Raw genomic sequence first — 16009 nt, 5'->3', positions numbered from 1 at the left:
AATAAGGAGCTGACGAAGTTCAACAATTCTAATAAAACAATTGCAAAATCATAATGCAATATTACAAATAATTTCTTTAATATTTTCATTAACTCCAAGTGTACAATTTCATGCAAATGACCTCTATTTGAATGTGAGCAGGCTTTACAACCAACCCCAATCCTGTTCTCAATCAATCTTTTATTCACAATTCCTGAAGTCATGCAATAACCCTGGCTAATTTTTTTTTCTCACTTTTTTCCTCAGAAAAATGCACATTCTAATGTAAACCATGGGTTACCCAGTTGTAGGAAATTGCTGATATTTCTCACTTTACTTTGGCATTAATATCATTGCAGTCTCGTTTGAAATCAACTTTTGAACACAAGCTGAACTTGGAGAAGTCTTGTCTTCAGGTACAGTACCACATTAAATGGTATACTTGTTAAATTGAGGGAGTAAAATTTCTTTTTTCATTAGTTCTGACACGTTCAACAATTCTGGATTAATGTTTGATAGGAGTTTTAATTTAAAACATTCCTACCTCGGTTATACCTAAAGCTTGTGTGGGTTTAGATCCTCTCTATTTATTAAGCAGAAGCTATCTAAGTAATCAAGCTGGAGCAAAACAAATCAATATACCAGATCTTTAGTAATTTCAATATTTAATCGTACCTTTTTGTTTAGAAAATAGTAGCCAATTACACAACAAAACCTAACAAGGGATGTTGTTCAAACTTGATAAATAGTACACGAGCTAACATTAATACATAATGGTAGATAAATAGCATGACTGTTAGTGAATCTGAACAACTGTAAATGCTCGTGACAAAACTAACAAAAGCACAATACTGAGACTTCGTGCAATCAAATGTAACCTTGGGAGTATTGAAATGATTGCTAGTACCATCACTGCTGACATTTATCCTTACCTTCACATTTAAAGAAAAGTAGTGTATTTAAAATATCCACACATCATTGTATAAAAATTTGAGGTATGAATTTGTGTTTCTTATGGACTTTTGATTACCATGTTTGTTGCCTGATGATGAAATGGATAGGCTTTTATTGTATTCCTTCACATGCAAATGTAGATAAATGTCTAGTCCACTTTCAGATGTCCATTTTCCGAAGGCTTAGTCGACTGAAAGAATCCCTGTAACCACAACATGAATGAATTAACTAATGTACATTTTCTTTTGCACTTTTTGTTAATTTCAGTGATGGTGGAAAATTGAGACCACTTTCTAAAGGGGTATACCTGATGCTGAATTACATCATATACCACTCAGACAAGATTCTATATTTATGGCAAGCTGTTTATTGATGCACCATAGCCCAGATTTTGCCTGCTTTCAACCCAGCATCTACGAGTGGAAAGCCAGGCCGAGTTTGAGATTCTTCAACCCTGATCTAAGCTGAGCCTGGTTAATTACTTCAGATCTGACACCTAAGCTATTAAACCACATAGTTCAAGAAAGATTTATCTGGTAGTGGGTAATGATAGAGCACTGATGATACATGTGAACAGCAGCCCCTATAAAGAGAGAACCTCATTTTAACAGAATCCTAAGTCAAAATCAACGAGAATAATGTGATGCTTCTATCTAATGTGCAGTTCTGAGTCTTGTTTCATGATTTCTCAGGCAGTGTTAAAATATGGAAAAAAATTTAAATATAGACAATATCAATCTTATTTCAATCAGCCTCATGAACAAGAACAGCATCATTACTGTTTATATGAATTATAACCTACCTGTGGCAACTGATTGGTAGAACTGGTTTATAAAGTTGGGGAATTTTCCTGTTTATCAAAGGCTGAAGAGCTTCTTTGAGGCGGTGATAGTTCCGTTCAAGCTCGCGTTGATATTCCTTCTGATCAGGACCTATTAAACTCTTATTCTTCCGTAGTGCATCTTCACATCTTAATTTAAAAACTGCAGTCAGTAGACTTCAACACACTCACATAGACACATTTTTGCTGTTTAGTAGCTAACTACTTAATGTTGTCACTAGATTTGGTTATTAGCCATAGCAGTAAATTGAGAAATAATAAGTCATGCCAATGTTTTAATGCTCCCAGTACTTCACCTCAAATTTGCTTCTACCTTGACTATCTTAAGTAATTGACTTTAATACATTGTCAACTAAACAAAAACAGGAAATGCCTCAAGAAAGCTCTTGGTGGATGGATGAAATTTATACTGGATAATGACTTGATCCTAAATGACACCTGCCAGTTGATCCAAAGGCAAAATATATGAAAATGGCTATTGATTTCTTGCCCAGGGAGAGAAAGAATAATATTACTTCAATCTATACTCCTTAACAGCAGGGTTGAAATACAATGTTCAGTCTAGATATTATCTGCCCAAAGATTTATATGGAAGTGATGAAATGACAGTGCAAGGCCCTTTAATAATAATCATCTGGTGTAAAATGAAATAAAATACACTTGCATATACAAACAACTCAGAATAAATGCACATCAACCACAGCTGCACGAAATAAATAGAACATTAATATGCATATTTTGCAAATAGTGGCAATCAGTTATGTGCTTATCTCAATCTATTATGCTGACCTAGTGGGGGCCTTGGTATGGAGGCACCAGAGGTGGTCAGGTTGCATTTTATCTTTAAGTGAGACAATTTCTGATTCAGAAGTAGTTGGAGACAAGAATCTGTAGACAGGCTGAAGGGGAGAGTACAAGAAGCCTCTATGGAGCATAAACAATGGCTTGCACTAGTTAGGCCAGATAATGTTATTTTTAAACTGGGTAGGTGCATATCCAGGGGCAGGGAACACTACTACCTAAGGCTTTCTTCATGATCAATAGCTATTCTGTTGCGCTTCTAGCTGGCTGAGAGTTCCATTCCATCTGAACATTGTCATGAATGATGTCAGCAATATGGAAAACAATATTAAAATCTTACTTTTTGGTGAAGTCTTTGAAGCATAAGCGTAATTTGTTGTGGTGTCGGAATAGTTTGGGATCATTGGGAATTTCAGACAAAAACACTTGAGCAACTTCTAAAGGTCCCTGTGCAGAGGGAATAAAGGTGATAGGAACATGATTTAACATTCATTACCATCAAAAACTCTTACAGCAGGATGGAAGCACAATGCCAGGAATTTGTTGTTCATGCTTGGTCAAAGAGTCAGAGAAATTCATCACCAGCAGACTCCTATACTTATATTAACATAAAAACATTAGTAGTAGCAGTATCAGTGCATTAATCCTAAATAAGCAATACAATTGTAATAAGTTTGAAAACCGAAAATGTATGCCCAGGTTTTATTTTTCTTTTTGCCTGTCTTCCTACTGGATAGTGTGGAGGGCTGTCAGAGCTTACAAAGGGATATTGATAGGATACAGAGCTGGGCTGACAAGTGGCAGATAGAGTTCAATCCGGAGAAGTGTGAGGTGGTACACTTTGGAAGGACAAACTCCAGGGCAGAGTACTGGGTGAATGGCAAGGTACTTGGCAGTGTGGAGGAGCAGAGGGATCTGGGGGTTCATATTCACAGTTCATTGAAAGTTGCCTCACAGGTGGAAAGAGCAGTTAAGAAGGCCAATGGGATGTTGGCTTTCATAAGTCGCGGGATTGAGTTTAAGAGCCGCGAGGTGCTGATGCAGCTTTACAAAACTCTAGTTAGGCCACACTTAGAGTACTGTGTTCAGTTCTGGTCGCCTCATCATAGGAAGGATGTGGAGGCGTTGGAGAGGGTGCAGAGGAGATTTACCAGGATGCTGCCTGGATTAGAGAGTATTGAGTATGAGGAGAGGCTTAAGGTGCTAGGGCTTTATTCACTGGAAAGGAGGAGGATGAGAGGAGACATGATAGAGGTATATAAAATATTGAGAGGAATAGATAGAGTAGACAGTCAGCACCTCCTTCCCAGGGCACCAATGCTCAAAATGAGAGGGCATGGCTTTAAGGTTCTGGGTGGGAGGTTCAGGGGAGATGTCAGGGGGAGGTTTTTCACCCAGAGAGTGGTTGGTGCATCGAATGCACTGCCTGCGGTGGTGGTGGAGGCAGATACATTGAACAGGTTCAAGAGCTTGTTGGATAGGCATATGGAGGAGTGTGGGATGGGGGGATATGCGGGAGGAAGGGGTTAGGTAGTGTGAGGGTGGTTTAATGGACGGCACAACATGGGCCGAAGGGCCTGTTTTGTGCTGTATGGTTCTAAAAACTATTTAAGATGCTTTTTAATTCCCTTCTATTGTTTTACATACTTTTCCACTATCAAATTTAAAAGAAATCAGAAATTTTATTCATAACCAAAAGTTTTTTGATGCCAAATACATTTAACAACCCTGTAATGATATTTTTTATATCATCCATCTTTTCTCTCAACATGTCCAGACTTTTCCAGGAATTGGCCTCAATAATTCACAAGCAATAAAATTAAATTTAACACCCACTCTATTTAACTACAGATTAGACTAATTATGAAAATTTACAGTACAGCTTTAAAGCCACCTTAATTCTACAATGTTTGAATCTTGCACGATCCTTTCCTCCCTCATCCAAATAACCAAGTCCGTTACATCATCCAAATAGCTAGTAGATTATAGGACTGGGAAAAATGAGAGAGAAATATCTCAAAGCCAAACTAAGTGCTCAGATGGAAATTTCCATTTTCCTTCCCAAATGGGGATTTGGAGTGGAAATGTGTTCACTTTGACTGAAGATAATGCACCACCCAGATTCACAACTGAGCAACACTTGAACCTGGGCCCATTCCATAGTTGTATAATGGAACATTTATTAAATGAGCCATCAGAGCATCTTGTTCTGAACTTTGAAAAACAATGTTACATCGGCGTAGGCTTTTGTCACAACTTTGTTTGACTCTCAGCTAAATGTGTTAATGGATTTTTTTTCCTCTGGTAGGTTTGAAGCCTTACTTGATTAACTGTTGTCCCTACTGAACCCTGCAACACCATCTGAAGCATCTTAGGATCAGCTGGATCTTGATGTGTTGCGAAAGCCAGCTCTTGAGTTTTTTTCTGCATGTCTTCTATTGCCACTTCGATTGGTGTTAAAATGACCTGTAGGTAACAAAAACAAAATTTCACCATGCTTCACTCTCAACATGATTTCCATTAAACTCAGTTACATTTTTCAATGCAATTATATTCCTGCCCATCATTTTCATAAATTTAATCTCCACATAGAATAGTGATAGATTGGACAGATTTTGTAGCTCCATATTCAGATTGTGTGTTGACTTATACACCAGTCACAAAAGCATTGCTTGATCTCCCCAAACCCCATGCAGCTGGGGTCTTCATCTCAGCTGTGAAAAGTGTGAAGGAGTAGGGAGTGAACAAAAATGAAGGACTCGTCCCTCAATACCTATTTTCATATATCAGTCATTTCAGGATAGGCACCCAATTACTCTCTCGGCTACAATTAGTACATAATCTACGAAGAGAAAGTTAGCCAGAAAGGAATAGCCACATGTCCTGTAAAATCCACATTTACATTTAGATGGAGGTTTCTACAATGTTAGAAAATAATTTAAATCTTTTGAGGCTGTTCCTCAGGGTTAAGGATGACTTGCTTCTACTTCAATTCTATGGGTTCTGAAGGGGCTAAAGAATCTCTTATGGGATCTGCAAACTCTACCAGAGGTGGGATAGGTTGTGCCTGAAGCAGAAGGAAGGTGGGTTATTAGGGCTGTTGTGCATCCCTTTGTGCACTGCCTCCACAAGCTTCCCTTGTAGAAACTCCTTGTAGAAGTGCTCAGCGTCTTCCCAAATGCTGCTCCACTTTGAGCAGTCATAAGCCAGAGATTCCCATATGTCAGAAAGGACATTACACACTTTCAAGGAGACTTTGAGAACATCTTTGAAGCGTTCCTCTCCTCATGGAAATGTGATGGTGCTTGAAGCAAATGTCTGGTGTCAGGCATGTAAATGATATAGCCTGCCCACTGGAGATGTGCAAACATGATCAGAGCCTCAAAAATTGAGAGAGCATGGCAACACCGATTCACTGCCTGTGGAGTTAGAAGATTTTGCAGAGTGGAATTGGTGTTATTTCTCCAATGCTTTGAGAGGCCTGCTATAGGTCGTTCACATATTTGAAGCACACAGGCTCAGAAGACCATGTGCATGGTGCCAATGCCTGAACACTCTGTTTCCTCGTTTGGCCAAATGCTGTGCTGGAGCACTGAATCTAGTCATCGATGTCTATCTTCCTGCCACGAATATTGGTGGGCAAGGGAAGGTTGATAGAGACCCCTGTCTTTGGGTTGTGTACTGTACGGCCCTTCCTTTTGTACAACTTGGTGAAGGAGCCAACAATGACTTAGAGCTCAATCTCCCAATGTGCACATACACAAGAGGTTAGAATGATGTGTTTCTGGAGTGGAAATGAAGATTGATTAGTTTCCTGTTCATCCTGTAGATCACAGCTTTGTAAAGTTTGTTGGAGATGAAGTACAAAATTACTGCAACACTGTGAAGGGTTTGATGAAATGACACAGTCTAGCTTGACTCCAGTCTACACTCGGATTGAGGTGTAGTGGATCCATTGGTTAGCACCACAACTTGCATGTTGCAATGTAGATGATGTTGAGTGATAATGTATTTCTTGAGGGTGCTCAAATTTGAATAATTTTTTTTAATATAATCCATCTTAGTTGAAGGTCATCAAAAAAGACCATGTACTGTTGTTGCTGCTGCTTCCTATATTTTTCTTGGATTTCTTGTTCAGTGAAGATCATGTCTATCACGACCCACATTCTAACTCTTGGAGTTGCTCTCTGGCCCTTGGGAAGAGGAGGTGGTTGAAGAGGATCACTGGAATAACTTCTCCTATGGCAAACAACAAGGAGGCCCCTTCTATATTTACTGCCAACAGAATTATCTACATTTTTTGAAGAGAGACACAATAATGGCATCTCTGAGATCCCTTGCCAGAATCCATGTTTTGGTTCTTCAGCAGTGATTTTATCTGTTCCAAAGCCCTTGTTATTTTTCAGCTGTCTGTCAGCATTTTCAACATCTTGCTGAGCTAGAAAAACATCAAGGTCGTTCCAGATGACGCATTGTGGAGAGTCAACAACACTGATTTCAAAGACAGAATCACAGTTGAGAACTTTAAAGAGCTCCTGAATGCCTTTAGGTCCATGCTAAGTTCTTCTCTCTTCTTGGCTCCCAGTGGGATGTTTGAGTTGTAGATGGCCTTGTCAGTCCTGAAATATCCATATATGGTAATCATCTGGTTGCTGAATCTCTTGAATTCTTTCCCTCTACACCCACCAAATTTAGATATAGGATTCTACAATACTAGGAAGAAAAACATTTAAATACTGGATTTATAACTGGAATATCAGATTCTCCACTAATGTATCTCAGCAGTGGATGAGTAGAAATAATTTTTTTAGCTCATCTATTTAAAAGTACATTGATCAATGCAAAAATAAAACCATGAACACAGGCATATTGCAGTGTATCACTGTACATGATTTCTACTACCTGCTGAATGGGGTTATATAATGTTACAACGGAAGATGGACTGGAGATCAGAATACATTACCATTCTTGTATTCATTGCAAAATAAGATCCAGAACTTATTATTTTCTGTTCACATGGAGCTTCATCAATGTTCAAGAATTTCATTAAATGCAATACTTAATGCTGAATCACAAAATCATTTCCTCACCTCCTCTTTGTGGATGACATTAATCCTAGTTTTAATGTAAGGGAATGCATGGGACACCGTCAGGATCGTTTTGCGTTTGAACTGTTCATGAAGATCACCGTGAGCTCGGCCATCTAGTGTGAATGGCGTGCAATACATGAAACGTCTCAGGTTATAATTTTTGTCAAAATAAGTAATCCTGTCCTTCATTTCATAGGTGTCAAAATATGGTTCCACGTAAGTTATCTGAATGTAGGCCTGTAAAAATAATTTATAAAACAACTGATGGTCACAAACAACTTAGAACTTTCTTATTCAAAGTACATCATGGATTATAGATGGGTTTTTACAGATTTTCACACTGTCCATTTCCTTACTCATCCTAGCCAACTATGTGAGGAATTCAAAAAAGCCCACTGTGCCAATTCCAGCTGTATCCACCCTTCAGTGGGTTTCTACTCCAGCGATTGTGTCACTGTACCCATTTTCTGGCCTGAAGTTGTTGGCAACCTAGCCTTTACAAGCAGCAAAGACATAAGAGACCACAGATGCTGGAATCTGGAGCAACAAAAACAATTTGCTGGAACTCAGTGGGTTCAGCAGCATCTGTGAGGGGAAGGCAACTGTCAACATTTCAGGTTGAAACTCTGCACTAGAACTGACACAGGGTTTCAACCCGAAACATCGACAATTCCTCTCCCTCACAGATGCTGCTCGACCCACTGAGTTCCTCCAGCAGATTGTTTGTTTACAAGCAGCAAGATCACTTTGCTGAATTCTGCAAATTGCTCCGTTTCCTCACTTTCCACTCCTTGTCCCCAGCTCCTACTTAGGTTATGCAAAATCAGAGAATATGGCATCATATTTCCACTGTTACAGGTAACAATGGGAGTTCGAAGTAACATGTGCAATTACAGTGGAAAACAAGTAAAACTTAAGTCTCCATTTTGTACAGGAGTTCAATTTCTGAGGTGCTAGAATCAATGCCAGTATCAGAATTCTGTCCATGATTATTACAATCAAATACTGATATAGAATCATAGAAATTTTCTAACACAGAATTAAGTCATTTGGCACATGATGCCAGTTGAAAAAGGGTAATTTCCAGCACTGGATTTGTAGCCCTGCAGCTCTCCAAGTATTTTTTTTAATGTAATGAGGGTTTCTGCTTCTCCACCCTTCTGTGCAGTGATTTCTAGATCTTTATTACCCTCTGGGTGAACTTTTTTCCTCTCATTTCCTCTACTCCTTCTACTAATTAACTTAAATCAATGCCTCTGGTTTCTGATTCCTGTGTTTTATCACGGCTCCTCATAATTTTATATACCTTAATTATGTCTTTTCTCAGCCCCCACTGTACAAAGGAAATAACTGCAGCTTATCCAAATTTTCCTCACAGCTGAAATTTTTCATTACTGGCAACATCTTCATAAATCTCAACATCCTCTTCAGTGCAATTATACCTTTAATGTGATGAGAAATGTATTCAAGATATGGTCTAACTAGTGTTGTGAACAGTTTTAACCTAATCTCCCTGTTCTTATATTCTGTACCACAGTTTATACCTTTTCAACTATGCATTGATCTGTCCTGCTACCTTTAAAAATCTGTGCACATGCACTTCAAGGTCCCTCTATTCCTCCGCACCTTTCAGCTTCCCTCTGCCTTGTTGCACCTCCCCAAAAAAATCACTTTAGTTTTCTGGATTAAATTCCATTTTCTGCCCAACCGACCAGCCCACCTACATCTTCCTGCAGTTTAATGCTTTCTGCCTCAGAGTCGAGCACAATTTTTGTATCATCTGCAAATCTTCACTGGTCCCCACATTTAACACTAAATCACTAACAAAAATTGCAAAAAGCAAGGGCCATGATAATTCCAAAGGTAATAGCCTTCCAGACACAAAATCACCCTTCAGCCATTACCCTTTTGCTTTCTGCCATTGAACCAATTTTGGATCCAATTTGCCAGTCTCCCTTGTGTCCCATGAGCTTTTATTTTTCTGGCCAGCCAGGCAGGCAGGCAGGCAGGCATGAGAGGCATTGTTAAAAACCTTGCTGAAATCCATGACAACTACATCAAATGCATTGCCCTTTTTGCCCTTAAAATAAGACCTCAATCAAGTTCTTCAGAGACAATCTTCCATTAAAAAGTCTATGCCTACTGTTCTTGATTAATATGTGCCATTCTATGATACATTTATTTTGTCTGAAACTTTATACTTTCCTTCAGAATTGATTCTGATATTTGCCTAAAACCAAAATTAAGCAACAGGCTTATAATTACTTTGTTTTTCTCTTACTTTTTAAAATAACAGTAAAACATGAGCAATTCTCCAAATCTCTGGCACCAGGGTACGGCATCTGGCTTCAACAACTGAGACAGGAAGGTTAGAAAGGAATAAATGTTTGTGGAAATCAAGTGTAGTTCTAATCTCGTTTGTGTTCAAACAAACTGGCAGTCCTCACTAGCTAAGACTCACACATGAAGAATGACCACCTGATGTACAAGAATTGGATTGCCAAACATCAACAGAAGTCAACGTGTTCATAAAAATGGGAAAAAATAGCAGAATTTCTTTTGAGAGAAATGTAAAGTACTCCATACAGTCGTAATATTAAAATGTTCTTACCCTATTTGGATCCAGTTTGCATTTGTCCACCGGATTAGAATCTTTGATAACTTCTACAACATCCTCACCAAAACGTTCACCATAAAACGCCTAACCCAAAAGAAAATGTATTTGTTAATGATGTGTGGGGTGCAGGATTCTTTTTCAAAATGCTTGCAAGTTCGTGGAAAAGTGTTGTGACGTACTTGCAGTACCAGTTATGGCAATAGGGGCACTAACTGGAACTACCTTGTGTCCCATGAGCTTTTATTTTTCTGGTCAGCCAGGCATGAGAGGCCTTGTCAAAAACCTTGCTGAAATCCAGGTTGACTACAGTCCTCCCTTAAAAAAAATCCATGCCCACTGTCCGTGATTAATCTGTGCTTTTCTATGACGCATTTATTTGGTGAGTAAGTGCTCTGCTGCTGAAATAACGCTACAAAAAATCCATTCTATGATGCATTTATTTGGTTTGAAAAATGACATCCTGCAGTCACAAGCAATATCACTATTTGGTATTGGATAGCAAATTCCGATCTGTCCCTTTGAACTTGAATATTGTGTTCTGAGGCAAGCAAACTTCAATGTAAATTGTGTTTCAAGATTTGTTTCTTTTTTTTTAAAAACATATTTTACCTACTTTAAGTATTTGAGACATCTTTCCAAGATATTCCTTTAACCATCAGAGGACCCCAATCTGACTGCTGATTTTAAGAGTATACTCCTAAAAGTCATCCAAATCAAGCAACCTGGCAAAGTCCCCTTGGATTAACATATCTAGCTAGCAAGCAGTTGATTTCCCTGCCTCCATTAATCTCCAGTCACATGGCCTGTGATCTGTTCTGGGACAATTCCACGTATGTCGTGCTTCTTGTGAAACCATAACTTTGCTGCCTATCTAGGTCTAGGTCCAGGAAAGCACAAGAGTTTCCCAGCAATATGTCCTGCTCTCCTATCAGGAAAGCACCAGTGTTGTAGTGATATCTGTCTCCTGCTTTTGATCTGCTAATTGTTCTGTTCATTGATTCCTCTCCTACAGTTTTGAGCTGTTTCACTGAGCCCCCCTAAAGAATGCACAGCCTATATTCTTCCCTGCACCAGCTCCTACCCCAACTCTATCTGAACAAATGCTGATAACACATGCAGCTTTTTTTTCTTTGGGCAGCAACCCATTGTGTCAACCTCCTTGGCCTTAAAGGTTTCATTACCACCTCCTCCTCTGGCCTTCTACTACGTTCAATATTTTCCTGTCATCCAGCTTTCTTTTACCACCTCCTCCCAGCCATCAACTCATTTCACCATCATGTTCTCCACAGCCTCTAACTCTTCAAGTCTTCTCCCTTGCCTGGTTCTCCCTACCCCTCTGCTCAAGAAGTTTTCTTTATCTGCTCCAGCATCTTATGGTCAGCAGCATCGCAGTTCACTGTGCCCCAGTATAATTATTTCCTATCCTCTAACCAGATAGGATCCAGGGACTTCGTCCATTCTTGTTTCCCCATCTACAATATTATAATTAACTGACTTGGTTTGTTTTAAAGTAAAAATTTGTTAACAAAGGATTCAAACTGGCTACTTTTGCAGACAGAATATCAATATTATCCCATCATTATCTTAGCATACCTCAAGCCGATGAGAGATTTCAGCCAGTTTTGTAATGGCTGGTTCTTTGTAAACAAATTCTTGTTCATCCAGGTCGCCAAACCTGGACCCATAGAAGCCAACACGAAAATAGGTACCAAACATCCTCTTTCCATCCTACAGGAGGAGTAATTTTTATAAGTATTTTGGGAGAAACAAGACACATCCAAACAGAAGCACAGATTCTGATTTTATTAAAACATGAAATGAGAAATGCCCATCAAGCCCACTGCATCCACAGTTTATGTAAATTCTGCTGCATCTATTCAAACTTAATGTGAGGCTCGATGGAAATATTGTTTGATTTGCAAAAGGACTAATCTTTTTCATTCACCCATAACTCCATACAGCAGTTTTCTTCTTAACTCCACTATGTCAATCATTTTAATTATTTATTGCATTTTAAGCATGATAATCTATCATAATGTAGACTGTTGACTTACTGTAAAATATTTTCTACTGTCCTTTCCAGCAAGAGCAAGCAAAGCTACTTCCGTCAACTTTGTAAAATGTGTAGTACATACGGAAGCGTCGAATGGGAATGTCCTCCTCTTTACAAAAAAAACGTGATATATTTTACAATACCCCCAAAAATTCTTACTCTCCAGTAGGAATTTGTCTGGCACACCATGAGGCAGAAAGTTACGTTTTCATTCTGCCTTTGATGCAGTGTTTTTTTGGTATTTATACTTCTGCACTTCCCTATTTAAGTAATTTAAAATTAAGGATTTAAGTAAGTGAAACTGTGTAAATTCTTACCACTAAAATACCATATAATACCTTAAACAATAGGACTTTTTGTTATAAATCAGATTTACTCCTTTCAATACCAAATTACTGTATACGGGGAAATAATAATTATTATCAATGTTGTTCCTCTCTTTAAGAAGGACAATAGACACAAACCGGGAAATGAGAGGCTGGTGAGCCTTGAATCACTGGCGAGGAAATTGCTGGAGAAGATTCTTAGGGATAGGATCTACTCACATTTGGAAAGCATAGATTTATTAGGGATAGTCAACATGGTTTTGTGCGGGGGAGGTCATATCTTACAAACGACCGAATTTTTTGAGTAGGTGACGAAGATGATTGATGATGTTGTATACATGGACTTTAATAAAGCTTTCGAAAAGGTCCCTTAAGGTAGGCTGATCCAGAAGACTGAAGCACATGGGATCCAAGGAGACTTGGTAGATTGTATTCAAAATTTGCTTTGCTATAGAAGACAGAGGGTAGTGATGCAGGGGTGTTATTCTGACTGGGGCTCTGTGACCAGAGGTGGGACCTTTGTGCAATAATCAGTGCTGGGACCTCTGTTTTCTGTGATGTATATAATTGATTTGGACGAAAATGTAGGTGGGCTCATTAGTAAGTTTGCAGATGACACAAAAATTGGTGGAGCTGTATTAGGAGGAAGGTTGTGAAAGGATTCAGCAGGACATAGACGAGTTGGAAATATGGGCAAAGAAATGGCAGATGGAGTTTAATCGGGACAAGTGTGAGATGTTGCATTTTAGGAGATCAAATGTAAGGGGAAAGCATACAGTAAATGGCAGGACCCTTAGGAGCACTGATGTACAGAGGGATCTTGGGGTGAAAGTCTATAACTCCCTGAAAGTGGCAACGTAAGTAGATAGGGTGGTCAAGAAGGCGTATGGCAATATTTGCCTTCATTGGCCGGATGAGTATAAAAGGAAGTCATGTTGCAGCTGTATAAAACTTTAGTGAGGCCACATTTGGAGTATTGTGTATAGTTCTGGTCATCATATTATAGGAGGGAAGTGGAGGTTCTGGAGAGGGTGCAGAAGAGGTTCACCAGGATGTTGTCTGGATTAGAAAGTGTTAGCTATAAGGACAAACTTGGATTGTTTTCTTTGGAGCATTGGAGGCTGAGGGGAGACCTGACAGAAGTTTATACAATGATGAGAGGCAATAGTTAGGGTAGGTAGAAAGAGTCCTTTTTCCCCCATGGTGGAAATGTCAAATACTAGTGGGAAAAGCTTTAAGGCAAGATAAGAGGAAGGAAGTTTAAAGGAGATTTACAAGGCAAGTTTTTGTGTTACACAGAGTGGTAGGTGCCTGGAACATGCTGCCAGGGGAGGTGGTGGAAACAGATATGATAGCAATGTTTAAGAGGTATTTAGACAGGCACATGAACAGGCTGGGAATGGAGGGATATGAACCACCTGCAGGCAGGTGGAATTAACTTAAATTGGCATTATGGTCAGCACAGACATCATGGGCTAAAGAGACTGTTCCTATGCTGTACTTTTCAATGTACACCTTTACATATTTATCCCCTCCCCAAATCTTAAGAAGGCGCTGAGCCATAACAGGGTTTATTTTCATCAGTTGCAAGCAGTTTTCTGCTAATTGCCTCTGTGTGACCATTCTTCGCAGATAGAGTGAGAGTCACGATGATATTTAACTGTGGAATCATCACAAATGATCCAAGTGAATTTAAATGCACATTGTCTACCAGGAGTTTTTTCTGCTCTCCCCCACCCTCTCTCTCTAGACTGGGAATTCTGACAGGAGTCTTAGTGCACAGTTTTTTGCCTTGATTGAGACAAACTCACTAAACAGATTACAGATTAGACTCAAGACTTTCCTTGCAGTTTTTCAGTATTTGTAATGATATAAATAAGCAAAGACTAAAGTCATAACAATTCTTCTGTTAAATTATGACAATGTGGTTATCCAATGATAACTATAATGTGGACAGACATTGCAAGAATTTGATCCTGGTAAACACTGGAGGTTTAAAAAGAGTTGGCCAGATTGTGTTGGATACTGACATGCAAGCCTCACATTTCCAAGATGCTAATACTGTATGTTTCAGCAACTCTGAAAGTAATATTTGATGAAGTCTGTCATTCCCTCTATAACATATATAAGAAATACGTTGACATTAAAACTAAAATACAGTTCACAGCACATTTTGGGCAGGTTTAATAGAGGGGAAAAAATTGATAAAAACAACTCACACCAACATGTTGAGAACATGAAATAAACATACTGTTAGTCATTAATTGACAACAAGAAAACACCTTAGAACGTTAACAAAGAGTACTTCAATTGCATGTGATATAATTTGGAAAAGAATGAAAATGAAAATTAAAATACCTGCTTTATAATCGTGAATTATTTTGCCTGTTTTTAGTTCATGCTGTCATTTTTAGGTGTATGTGCATGCTGCCTATAAGTTTAAAACAAAAGAAAGCTTTTGAAGAATTCTTCTTGCCTAAAATATTCCCCATTTCTGGACAAAGTGCAGCTTTTAACATGTAATGATGTCTCTATCATATAGTGGAAAGGAAGGAGCTTCTTCTTTTAGCAGAGATCAAAACCAAAGACATGGATTTCAGGCAATTGGCAATGGATGAGATAATTAATTAAGGATTTTACTTTCACCAGAGGATGGAGGAGATCTGGAAATCAGTGGTTGAGACAGAAATATTTCTGACACTAAAAAGTACCTGGATGAACACATGATCAGCATAAATAATACGAGGCTGTGGATTCAAAGGTAGGAGTGGGTTTAGGCTGAATAGTTTTTTTTCCAGTCAGCATGAAGAACAGCCATAACTCTGTCAAAAGGCCCTAACTGGAGATCAAAGATGGTATTGTGGACCAATCTGAAGCAACCTTGCTGCTGCCTGGCTACTTTCTGCATAACCCAATTTTTCCCAGAAAGATGCCATTGAATGAAACTTGCATTCTTTACTGCTTTATTCTTATTGCTGTAAGGTATTCGCCAACAGCAGTTTGTACTTCAATATGTGGAACTGTTTCAACTGTGCAGCATTTATGCCATTGAGGAGACAAGTGTGCAGGCTGTTGCCTATCTCTTTTGCCCTCTTTGATAGTTTTTAAGAACTATAGATTAGGCAACAGTACCTTCCAGCTTAATTTGATAATATTGTAGAACAGGGAAATAAAACTTGCCTTCCCTATCTGTACTTCTATGTTTGCTTTTCTCCATATGAATATTCTTAGGTTTGTTTTGGTCTATGTAACTTATATTTCCTACGTATTTGCAACATATGGAAAGTTTACAAGCAAAACAAAGGCACAGAAGGTAACAGCAGAAAAAGCAACATGAGGATCAGCCAC

The 16009-nt window shown here is 38.7% G+C and overlaps 1 protein-coding gene across 1 annotated transcript in view; it reads right to left on the bottom strand.

Annotated features, from left to right (window-relative positions):
- Positions 1-108: 108 nt before the first annotated feature.
- The window catches only part of dock7 (dedicator of cytokinesis 7), a 137597-nt gene continuing 121696 nt past the window's right edge, over positions 109-16009 (bottom strand). The window contains exons 45-51 of the mRNA XM_052010963.1: positions 11876-12001; positions 10277-10366; positions 7666-7902; positions 4898-5041; positions 2916-3022; positions 1736-1903; positions 109-1135 (exon numbers count right to left, since the gene is read on the bottom strand). Of these exons, the coding sequence (XP_051866923.1) occupies positions 1093-1135; positions 1736-1903; positions 2916-3022; positions 4898-5041; positions 7666-7902; positions 10277-10366; positions 11876-12001 (915 nt within the window). The 3' untranslated portion in view covers positions 109-1092. The remainder of the gene's footprint in view (positions 1136-1735; positions 1904-2915; positions 3023-4897; positions 5042-7665; positions 7903-10276; positions 10367-11875; positions 12002-16009) is intronic.

Source organism: Pristis pectinata, chromosome 3, assembly GCF_009764475.1.
Source record: "Pristis pectinata isolate sPriPec2 chromosome 3, sPriPec2.1.pri, whole genome shotgun sequence".
Lineage (NCBI taxonomy): Eukaryota > Metazoa > Chordata > Chondrichthyes > Rhinopristiformes > Pristidae > Pristis > Pristis pectinata.
Note: the sequence above shows the minus strand (reverse complement) of the source record. Positions and strands in the feature narration are given on the sequence as shown.